Genomic DNA, 12588 nt, shown 5'->3' with positions numbered 1-12588 from the left:
GCAAAGAAAATGATTTGATTAAAAGAGTTAAAGGTATATCTTAGCACATTTTGTGATATTCAAACTGCTCCATCCAATTTACATAATTATCCCAATTTAACTTTCTTCTTCTACCATGCTAAGCAGGAGTTTCTTCATGCTTATAGCACCCACTCAGATCTTTTAGTGCCTTATCTTTATATCTCTTTTCTGAGAAGCCCTCACTAAAACTGTCTAATAGGAATTTTGACCAAGAAGTGCCTGCATAAATAAATAAACAAATAAATAAAGTAAGATACTGCTTTCTTTCTGTCATACTTGGCCATGGAGATGAGAATCAGGGATATAATTCTTCAGTAGCTGCCCTTTAACATCTTAATGGTTTTTTAAATGCAAGGCAGCCAAAATCTTGACTTACACTAAGAAAAGTATGCATCTCAAGAGCAAATACTTTCTGGCCATTTGTGTTTGCATGAAGCTTATGCATGGAGACTGGAGAATTGGATGTTTAAGGACATGGCTAATTGGGTGACCTAGTCCTGAACTTGAATATGTTCTACCGTGGTCCAAACTCGCTGATGAAAATCATTGTCACACCTAAAGCCCTATACCTTCATTTGCCCAACACTGTCTCTAAGACGAAGTGTACCACCTCTTTCTCAAATGCAGGCAACATGAAATGCAGGAGAAAAGCATATTGGTTTTGCCCCTTTCCTCATAGCTTTAAAAGCAGGTGACTAATCAAATGGCTGTGATTATATATGAAGAAGACACATGAAGGCTGCTGCAGTTAGTGTTCAAACTGAATTACAAAATTTGGTCATGTATTCAAGGGATTTTGATTGTTAAGACGGCTTAGTTGAGCTTGCTGGAAGAATACTGAAATATGGTAGTAAAAAAGGAAAAATGGATACATCAAATATAACTCTGTCACAACTTCTAATTAAACTAGTTTGATGGTTCTGCATGTTTTCAGAGACTTAGATGGGAGAAGAGAGGGAATAAAAATAATTTCTTGAGAAAAAGCTAGGTCAAGGAAACCAGAGTTTATTTAGCTCAGAAATGAAAAGCTTATGTTCCAAGAAATCTTAGGGAAGCATACTAGGAGCCAAAATATGGAGAACAACCATGAAAGCCCACTTGCCAGCTAATTAAGATACATGTAAATAGCTATATGCATTTTGAATTAATAGGATGTTCCCAAATCCTTATGAATATTCTGGTGCTAGAGCATGGAAACAGTCATAATTTGAGAAATTTGCATTATTTTTGAATTGGTAGCTTCTGGGTTAGTAGATTTTCATTTTTCACCTCCTAACTCTATGCTTAGTTGTATTTTGCTATGAAAGAAGTTACTGAAAACACACTGACTTCTGCAGTGTTATCAGTAGAGTTCATTACTGGAAGTGAGTGGGTTTCTTTTTTGCCTTTTACAAGCCTTCCAGCTGATGGGCAGAATTTAAGTCCCCATGGTGCAAAAGCAGATGGGAAAATGTTGGTCTTTAGTTTTCAGTCATCAGTGCTAATTCTTTTATCTTCTGAATGCATTAGTGGAACAGACTATGCCTATCAAGCAATCTGCAATATGTCCCATGACAGTCTTATTTTTTTAACTTATTGAAAATCCTTTCTGTGGCTCGACATTGCCTACATATTGTTAGTTTAAGAAAAAATGCCTTCCCCATAAATTAAATGATTATCAGAATGATTATTGAACATTGAATGATGATTTTAAAGTACTGTTTTTATTAGTTTGGGCACATACTACAGCAACAAAGAAGTGTGTTTTCAAATAAAATTGGGTATTTCTGTAGACATTGCTGATCTAATGTGTGTGCATCTATATGAGAGCTTTTATAAACATCCACTTTATCTGCACATTTTTTTGTCCTTTCTTAGCTCATCTTTTACAAAAGTTAAGATACTTGGGATTTTTGGAACACTATATTGTACATTGTGTAATGTGCATTGGTATGTGTCCATAAATCCTAATTTCTATATTACAAAAAAAGTCTATTTTGGGACCAGGAGTTAAGTTGCATATTTAGATCTTGATGCTTCTTTCTGCAATATGGAACCCAAGAGTGCCATGATTTAAAGAACTTGTCTCCACACAATAGCTGAAACACTTTACTTCTATTAGTATGATAAAATTCCCAAGTGTATTTGTATGAAGGTTGCTTGACTAGTCTAGCATGTAACTATATAGGAAAAAAGTATATTGTAATTATGCTATACCATTACAATGTATATGCATATGTTGTTTTAGCAATTATATCAGTGTATTGGCGTAAAATTAAATTCCTGGGTGTAAAATTAAATTCCTAAATGACACAGCTATTCTGTTACACAAAAGGATTATCTGTGGTTTTTCTGAGATCAGTGCAGTATATGAATTCTCATGGGTTCCAGCTCCTCTCTTGTAGGCTCACTTGAGCACCGCAGGACCTCCAACTGATCTTGCCTTCCCTTATGCTCTTGGACTGTAGACTCCTTTAGTCCTATGTTCCCAAGCTTGGAAGAGAACTGATTGTCTGCACTGACTTCTGTCTTGCTTTCCTTTAGAGTGTCTTCGTGGAGACAGACAATCCCTCATCTTCAGCTTATTTTCTGTGCCAAGAGAGCACTTACAAGGCATTGAATTCAGCTTTGGTTCTCTAGGCTGTGTTGTGTTTGGATGATGTGGGATGAGGCATGCCAAAAATGAATCCAAACCTTGCCTTATATCACAAGTTAAGCTCATCCAGATGGCAGACATTTCCTGCCTCTTATGGAAGAGTAATCCTGGTAATTTGACAGGCATGGGCTTACACACAGCAGCAGCTCCCACAGAGTGTAAAGCCTTAAAATAGAACAAAGATAGCAAACAGCTGATTGATAGCATCTTTTCTCTATGAGATATAGAAGTTTCTGAGTCAATCAATTTTCCATAATTTGGAGGAAACCGCTGATTTAAGGTTTTGGAAGAAATGCTGGGCCTGTGTACTCAGCCGGCTGAGTTTGTAGAGCTGTCCTGGAGCTCTGCAAGTCCATGGAAGTAAATGGAAGTGAGAGTTTTTTCCATTTGTTTTAAAGGAGCATTTGTGCTTCTGAGTGAATATGCCTAAATGTGCTGCCCTACAACAGAGGATATCAGCTGAGCATGAGTATGTGTTCCCTACAGTCTTTCTGTAGCTTCACAAGTCTGTGCAAGGCGCATTCACTGAACGTGTGTTAGTGTATCAAATTACGAGAGCAATAGGTGCAATTAGATCTTTTCAGTTGTTATTTTGATTTGTGATCCCTAGATGTAAGTTCTGAATTGCTGTACAGAGTTTGACTTCTTGTTATTCAGATTATTTTGAGCAGAGCCATTCTGGAAACAAAGGAAGAAAATATTTTCAATTTGAAAATTCCTACATTATAATGAGAGTGCTATTTGCATTTCTTCAAGGCACTTAAAAGCCCAGGTTTCAATAAATCAGAATTTACTGAGGAAAACCTATTATTTTGGAAAAGCTATGCCTAGGTCTGGTTTCCATTACAGTCTGTGTGAGGGTTTGTTTAGATGTGGAACTTAACTACCTGAGAGAAATTACAGTTTTTTATTTGCAAAACATAATACTTTGAAGCTCCAGTCATCAGTCTTGAGTGACTGAAATTCCCATTTATTCAAAGATCAGGTCTCCTCAGCCTGCAATGACGGAAACTGCCCTGAAGAACAGGCTTGTGAAATGTTGGTTTTGTACAGCTGAAATTTTAATTCCTTTTTGTTCCACCAAGATACGTGAAAGAAAAGCCTGCTAGGATTAGCTGTATAGCAGATACCGCTGTTTGGTGGATGGCTTTCTACCAGTCCCACTTCTGTCTTCCATACAGGGAGACTGTTGTGCCCCTTCCATGTTTCGTTTGGCAGGCTTCATTGGTGGTCATGGACTATAGTGAAAGTTGCAGGTCTTTACAGATGGCTTGTAAACATTTGTCATTCCTCTTCCATTCTCTGTTGAGTCCTGGGGAGTAGAAATAACAGTTAAATTTTAGAAGTATGTAAGCTGCATGGTAGATTCCTAGTCCTGAATCTGCTCAGGGGAAGATAGCTGGCTTTTCCTGGGCTTCTGGGCACCTCTTCTGACATTTTATTCTTGGACAAGAATCTGTGCTTTACTCCAGAATGGGCATATATTGATTAGCTGTATCCCTGATGTCTTTAGAATGTGCAATGCTGGAGGGTGTGTGTGCGTGTGTGTGTGTGTGTGTGTTCCTTAAAGATTTGAGGAAAAAGTCAAAATTAAAGTATTAAGACTGCAATCAACATTCTGAGAGACAATATCCAGGTTCAGTAAAATAGTTCCTAGATTGTCTTATATCCAAAAAACTAAAACGAAAGTAGTTGCTCGGCTTATGTGTGTGTCAGGTTTCTTCTTAGTGAGTAGGATTGCAACAGGGAGCAGCTAGGGGAACTGTCAATGCAGATCTATGATTGGTAAACACTAAATCCTCATTTGTTTTTTCCCCAACTCTTCTAGTAACTAAATTGTTATTTCTGTGAAATATCCTGCCTACAGGAAGTCTGTTGTTGAAATGAGTTGGAAGAAAAACATGCTGTTGAACTGAGAGCAGCTGCTCAGCCATTCTCATTTAATGTTTAATTTTATTTCTTTGTCTGCGGTTTTCTAATATGGAAAAGTCGTTGATTTTTGTGAGCCCTCCTTGAGAGCTTTTCCTGTTCTGCTTAGCATCATGAATTTGTGAAAAGCAAGATCCATTGCTAATGATGTGTAACACAACACTATATTGAACAACATTATACCTTTTGCTTTGTTAATGAATGAAGGTCAAACTAATGAAGGCCAATATAAGCCACAAAAAGAGGAGCCAGCTAGGTTTCTGGGATTTGGTGTCTTGAATGAAAATTCATGCAAGCCTTTGAGATTAGAGAACAAGATCAAATGGATCCATGGAGCCCTTGGGAATGTGGGATTTCCAGTATGTTTCCCTGTTAACAAGCAAATAGAGCATTATATCCTGTTTGCGGTTGCTGTCTTTTCAACTGATAGTATACTACAAGACTTTTAGCAGAGGCTTGCCACACAGTTCTTTAGAAGGATGGACCATCTGCACGCTATCCATGGTATACATGAGACTATGCATAGATGTGTGTGTAAACCTTGGATATGCTTCAATGAACGAAACCTTTTAATGAAATTAGTGCAAAAGTGTAGGTCAATAGGGAAAAAAAAATACATACGTATGTTATGGCAAGTGAAATGCCACAAATGTTTTGTGGTAATGCAGAAGGCATTTCCACAAGTTTCAATAGTACATGTGCATGTTACTGTGTGGCAAAATGAAAAGATACAAATTTATTGGGGGTTCTTGTATTAACAGTTCCCCATATTTCCTTGATTTCCTTGATTAACACGAGGCATGCATTATAGTTTACTTTTCTTTGGTTAACTTAGTATAAGTTACTGGCAGAAAAGTGCCTGGTGAGCCAGTGGAATCATCTGGGAAATTCTATACTCCTTCTTATCTGTTACAGTAGCCATATCACTAAATCTAAATGAAATTGATATTGTGAGCAATTGCAAAGTGGTATACATTTACAGCACTTCACATGTACCTAGATTAATGAATTTGTTTTTTATTAGTTTGGTTTGAAGATTTGAATGATAAATACTAAGAACTGGTGAGAGTGTTTCATCTGTAGTTATGCCAGAATCTGGTTCAGAATATAAAAAGTTTATTAAAATTGGTTCCTTGATAAAAACTCTTTGTTAGCAGGTTACTTTCAAATGGTTACAGTCTGTCTTCCATGGCCCCATGTGAAAGAGGAGAGAATGAGAAAAAAAATAGAACTTGATAAGAAGAGAAACTTTTTTTTATCTGTTTACCCTTTTTTGAACTTTTTTTTCTATATTGACAGAAAAATTTGTCAGCTAGCCTGGGATTTTTTTCTTAATTTCTCTTTGAAAGCCATTTTTCAGATGGTGATCACAAGGGGGGATTATTTCAGGTCAGGATTTCTTTGAAAGCATAGCTAAGCACAGAAATAGAATTAAGAACCGTTTTGAGAATGCACCTAAGAAATTCAGCTTAGGAAACATTTCTAATACCTGAATCCCTGTGCACTTAAATCCCCAAACACATAGTCCTGGATAAGATGCTTCCTTCGTAGAACAAGGGTTATCTTCTTTTATATGCTATATTTAGGATTGCTTTCTTTATGAAACATATTGGACTTTACAAATAGCAGTATTTCTGACTATTCTCAAAACATTTGATACAGTTCTTAAAATCAGATATGCTGAAGTCAGATGAATGCAGCAAGCCTTATCTTTAATTTTAATAAAGTTCAAGTTTCTGTTTATGATTCTGGAAGAAAATTTCATGGTAGTAATCATAAAATAAATATATAAATAATCAGGCAGATTTTAAAAGCCTAGTATAGTTTTGAAGACATTCTAATGATTATTTCGAGCCTCAATCATTTGTTTTAGTACTGTAAAAATGGTGAAAAGAAAACAAGTTGGCAGGTCAGACATTGTCCTGGAAAGTTGGATCCCAGGTTTATTATTGTATGTAGCCCATAAGCAGCACATACATCTTCATTAGTTGATCATCTCATAATCAAACCTATTAGTGAAATAAGCTGGTGGAACTCTTTGGGGTCCACACTAAATAATTCCTTTATTGGCTTGGCACACAATATAGAGGAAGGAAACATAAAGCATCAAGAATGTGTTCAGGTGCTGCTGAGGTTTCATGTATACTAACACTTGAAATATATGTAACTTTTGGTCACTAAAAAAGATATTTATGAAATAGCAACAATTGAAGAAAGAAATAAACTAATGTAGAACTACCCAATAAAAATTATGAGGAGCTGAATAATTCCATGTATCATTCAGTGACATTACGGCTTAGAGAAAGAATGGACAGCGTGCTGCTGGCCAAGTTAAATATGCCACTTTTCCTGAATTTTAGTATGTCAAAAGTATGTTGGTTTCTTAGCTCAACAAGGGAGAAAATGTATGTAGGTTTGTTTTATTGTTATCCACCTGAATTTCTGACTTTGCTTGAAAATTATTTATATGCAAGGAAGGATAGGTGCCTTCAAGGCTTTATGCTTCTTTTTCATTACATGCAAAACAATCAGACACAAAAAATGTGTTACTTCTTTGACTCTACTATCACTAGCAAACCCTCATGGGTCGGTGAATAGAAGTCAAAACACAAAATCTTGCTGCCTAATTGTGGAACAAGTACAGTAAATATGGTTATGCCATCCTGCAAAGAAATTATGCTCTGCAAATCTATCCTTTGCCAGCTTTTTTATCATCTTTTCAGTTCTGGCTCTCACTTGTAGGATAGATAAACAGAAATTTATTTTCATAGCACTGTAATTAATATAACATTTTAGATTTTGAAAGTTTCCTTCCATTCCTTTTCACTAAGAGAGTCAACTCCTCTCATCTAATCTCATTCAGCTATCTACAGATTTTGCATCTAATCTGAATTTGCTGTGCTGGTCTCCCCTTATGGTCAGTGGAGCAAGACAGACACTACCAGAAAGTAGTATAACTTGTAGAAAGTTTATCCTACAGTGTGGGATATCCTCTAGTAGGATATTTCAGTATTTGAGATAGCTGTGATGAGTCCTTCTTTGATGCCTGTCTGTCCCTTCTTTCACTACAAAGGAAACACAGGAGATTAGCTCAGACTAGCAGTCCAGCTTCAACAGTTTAAGTCGGATGACGTGAAACCCACATGACTTTCTAGCTTTTGATGTCATATGTTACCCTGAGCCAGGAGCTGACCCACTGGGAATTTTTATTTGATATGGTACTTACAGTGTAAGCTCCTGAAAGAAGCAGTCATATCTTTTAATATTAATAATTCCTTATTACCAGTTTACCTTTGCCACTGTGGTTTAAAGAAAGATTGTCATTGGTAGCCATCATTTTTATTAGCTACACTTTTATCATACAAGTGGGTAAGAAAAGTAATTAAACTTACCAGAGGTCACTTGTGTTTCATAATTGCTTTCAGTTAAAGCCATAGAGAGAACACTTGAAATGAATTAAAGTTATGGCCTCTAAAAGATGACAGATGACATTTCACTGCAGTGTGAACTTTTATGTCCACTAGATATGTATAATATATTCAAGGAAGAGAAGAAAGCTTTCATATTAAAAAAGAAGACAAAAAATTGTCCTTTGTATTGCAAATTCTAACATTAACAACATTCAATATAGAAAATGTGAATTTTCTCATCATTCTGGTGGTTTCTCTTTGTGGTTCTCATGTGCCTGTTCCCCCCCATACCCACCCAAATGGTTCTGTGGCCCCCTTTAGTTGTCTGTCCTTTACGTTGGATTTTGAATGAAATTTATAGAAATGTCAGCTTCCCTCCTTTAGGGACTACAGCTGAAATTATCAAGCTCACTTCCATTGTCTCCAGTTGGTGACAAATGGAAATTTTATTTAGCAGGGGATGATTCTCTTTGAAGTTTGATTGATGAATGAGGCCATAGGGGTTGGCCTGGCTGATGAGGTTACCCCTACCAGCTGTCTGCCTATCCCTACTGCATGGGTGTCTGTGCTGCCTGTCAGTCAGCTGTTGAACCACTCCTGTTTATTGTGCAGTATTTTAAGGCAGACTGTAATTGGTGACAGCTTTCTTTACTTTGAAACGCTGTGCTGCAGACCGTGGTGGTTCCAAAATTCATTGATGGGCAGCTCAGACATCTGTGCAGTACAGGCAGGCTGGATGGCTTGGGCGCTACCAGTGTCAGCTGTGCCAGCTCTTCTGACAGTCAGGAGTCCTTTAGTTTTGTCTTTGTTTTTGTTTTATGTTTCAGGTTACAATAAACCTACTGTCCCAAAACCCAAGTTTTGAAATGTTTTTGAGTGGGAATGTTAACTGGCCCCAATACGTTAGAACCCCCATAGCATTTTGAGATTTCATTACAAAATCCTAAAATGTTCTTAATTCTTATGTGTAGGCTGGAGCAAATGTGCTGCTGCAAGATGTTAATGGAAACATTGCACTTGATTATGCCATAGAAGGGACCGAATCCAGCAGCATCCTTCTGATGTACTTAGAAGAAAATGGTAAGTCAGTTCTTCAAATTCTGAAATGTTTTTATTGGATATGACATAAAAGTAAAAAGGCTGGATATTCTTTTAACATAATCATCAGTGACTCTGGAACTATATTAGTTTAGAGATGAAGAGGATGAAGAGGATTTGCAGTCGTTAAAGACTTCAGTGTGTCCAGATTGGGAAAACTGATATAGGTTAGTGACAATTGGTGATTGTCAGATCTGGTTTTGCCCATTCAGATGGAGATGCCAGAATGTGAATTAAAAGCAGAGAAACAGCAGTAGCCCAGAAGCTTTTAGAACAACTAATTGAACAGTTTGAAGGCCAGGTTTCACATTTGGTTTCATTTTACATAGGAGTTATACAGAGCTGCAGCCTATATTTTCTCCAGTGATAGCCTGTTAAATACAAATCTGTTCAAGTCTTCTGAATGGAATTGTAAATGAAACTTTACCACTTTCTTCAAAATATTAGTATTGGTTTTGTTTTGTATGGAGAAAGTATTGTAGGTAAATTTTTGTTATATAATATGTTCAGTATGTTGTAGATGACAGCACCTATATACCAAAAAATGCTTTGTCATTCACTGGCTCCTAAATAAGGTATGGGTGAAATATCTAATATAGCTTTTGACTGTAATAGTTTGCATTCAGATTTTACGTGGCACATCATAAAACTGAGGGAAATGTATTAAACAGAAATAATAAAGAGCTATAATATAAAAAGTGTAACTTTAACATTGTCTCCATAGAAGAAATCTGCTTTAACTTAAGCCAAATTAAGTTACATCCTGTTAATCGACACTTAAAAGCTGGCAAGGAAATAACATTCAATGTCTGATCCTGTGTGTCTAGTCAGTAGTATATCCAGTGTATCCAGTACCCTGATATTTTCACAATTTTGTTTCTGTGGTATCTGAAAAAGTCTTCTCAGCTCATGGACTCTGGTTTTGGACTTTTTTTTTTAATGGCAAGACAGGTGTCAATTACTAAAAACCTTAGTATCTTGTAAAATGCATATATTTGGAGGTCTAAAAGCTTTGGCTGGTGTTGCATTTATAAAGCATGTGATTACATAACAAAATGTGGTCTGCTTGCAAAGATTAATGCAGATCCATCAGAAGAAACTTCTCATCTCATTGGTTTGTCTCTGTTTAAGTTTGGCTGCAGAAAGGAAATTTAACAATAGAATTTAAAAAAATGCTAGTTTCTTTGCAATATATCTGCATTGAAAGAAGGTATACGGAACAGTACATTTTTATGACTTTGATGTTATCAGTGTTGCTTTTGTCCAGTAGATAGCAGAGGTATTATCCCGCATTAAAACAATGATTCTGTGAATGTGGAAAATTTCAAGAGAAGAAAAAATTAAACCTGATTAAACTTTCTACATCTACTAACTTTAGATTGCTAAGCCTGAGCTAATTGTCCAGAGCTTTTCTTTTGGTCAATGGAGAGAGATAGGAAACATGTATAGCATTTCAGCTCTCTCTAAGCTAGCTAGGCCAGAAGAACTGAATTCCAGGACTGCCTTTTTCTGCTGATTGTAATGGGAGATTAGGTTGACAAGTTCTAGTTGATTGGTTTTAATTTTAGAGGACTAGGGTAGATCAATTCTTCCCTTTAATTGTAGTTCTGGGTGAAATCCTGATCTTTTGGTGGTCAATGACAAAAAACCTGTCAAGTTTACTTGGTCTGTTGCTTTCCTTCTCTCAGTATAGGGTACATATGTAATGTACCCTTATTTCGTACTTAGTTTGAAAATTTTAATTAGTATCTTCTGGAGTATTGAAGTAGTCTACTGTAGCTACCTTTATTTCCCTTAATGATGTCCTCTTCAACCATTATTTTTGTATCTGGATAAGTATGAATTATTTTGAATTGCACAGCCTAAGGGTTCTTTTTGGGTTGTTTTCCTGAAGCCCTTGTTATTGCAGTACATGCATACCCGCATGCAAAGCAATGTCATGGCCCAAAATTTGGTTGCACAAGAGCATTAGATGATCCTGTAGTAAATACCATCTTCAATTTGTAATATTTTGAAACACCCACATCCAGTCTCACCCTTTAAATACAAAATGAGACGCATTTCCCTAATGCCTGTACTTCCCCTGCATTCCTGAAAGGTTCCCTTGATGTTCTCCATTCAGCCATGCAGCCTATTTTACAGCATGAAGTAATTGCTCTGTAAAATAGACTGTATTCTAATCATTGCCTCTAATTGCAGAGAGTTCACAGAGAAAAAATAAAATTGAGGGCCTTATGACTCAGCTAACAAGAAAACAAGAAGCTATCAATTTACTTTGATGAAACAAAGGTAAGATTAGAGCAGTTAGCTTTGATGCTATAGGAAACTTTGTTAATTGGGGACATTCAAGTTCTTAAAACTCTTGTGCATTTATAATTTCTTACAGATCTCATCACTGTGGTAGTTAACCGCTTCCAGTTGCTGGTGATGCTTATATGAGCTAAACCATTATTTTCTTCCTGTATTTTTGCAAGTTAACTTACAAAAAAAATTGAAATATTTTTCCCCTTTTTTTAATTGGAAAAGCATAACTTAATTTTCCTTTCTTACTAGGTCTCTGATTTGTGAAGTGTCATTAAAATGTCAGATAGGTAATCTCACTGAAGATAACAAAAATGTAGCATTTCTGTGTAAATGATAGTTCCAATTTTGTGTTTCCTTGTGTGATTATTTGGTAAGCATTCTTGTTCTTCATTATCTCAAGTACCTCCTGAGAGGTTGTAAGTTACTGAACCCTTCCACTTTATTTCTGGAAGTATAAATACACTTTAGTTTGTACAGGCCTAACTGAGCTAAATTGCACGCCCCGCATGCATGAAGCTCAGATTGGCCAGCTGCTTAAATATTTGCTCAGGTTCCCAGACAGCTTTCTTGAATAATTCCCTTCCACATCTACATGACTTACAGCATCCAGCCTAGCTAGGTTGAAGTTAACTTTGCTCCATTTACCTGCAGTGCAAATCTTAGTGCATGACTTCAGTTCAGTCTGCAGGTGTGTGTCGAGAAAGAGGAAGAAAACTCAAGGAAACATAATATAGCTGAGGGTAAATGGAGTCCTCTGAGTTCTGTTTGTAGAATATTTGTTAGGCACAGGAGTATCACAAGTGCAAAGTAAAGTTAATCCTCTAGCAAGTGCCTGAAAAACTTTATATATTTTGTGGTGGTGTTATGCAACATGGCGTATCAGAATTTTATACACACGTTATAATACTGATGTCTACATGAAAGTTGGTGTATTTCATTGAAATATTCTATTTTCCTATAGAGATATCAGCTTTATAACAACTTATAGTAAGTACTGTACTGATTTTATGGTACCTACTAAAATTAATTATCAACTGAAGAAAGTAGGAAGCAGTTTTTATTTACCTAGGAGAAAATGAGTTGTGGCATGTATCCTCTGCCTATTAGGAACATCCTTTGTGTTAGGTGGTTAGCATTTCTAATTTATTGTAAGCCTCATTTAAGAGATCTGTAATCAAAGGTAGAAGTAGG

At 36.3% G+C, this 12588-nt stretch overlaps 1 protein-coding gene across 3 annotated transcripts in view; it reads left to right on the top strand.

The window, feature by feature from the left end:
* MYO16 (myosin XVI) overlaps positions 1-12588 on the top strand; it is a 385095-nt gene that overhangs the window by 145205 nt on the left and 227302 nt on the right. For 2 of the 3 annotated variants that reach the window (XM_064504083.1, XM_026102455.2), the window contains one exon: positions 8967-9075. In XM_064504083.1, the coding sequence (XP_064360153.1) occupies positions 8967-9075 (109 nt within the window). Of the gene's footprint in view, positions 1-8966; positions 9076-11322; positions 11383-12588 lie in introns of those variants that run through there. The other variant, XM_026102457.2, reaches the window with a different exon arrangement.

Source organism: Dromaius novaehollandiae, chromosome 1 (assembly GCF_036370855.1).
Source record: "Dromaius novaehollandiae isolate bDroNov1 chromosome 1, bDroNov1.hap1, whole genome shotgun sequence".
Taxonomy (NCBI): domain Eukaryota; kingdom Metazoa; phylum Chordata; class Aves; order Casuariiformes; family Dromaiidae; genus Dromaius; species Dromaius novaehollandiae.
The sequence above is the reverse complement of the archived record's forward strand: the minus strand, read 5'-3'. Positions and strand labels throughout refer to the sequence as shown.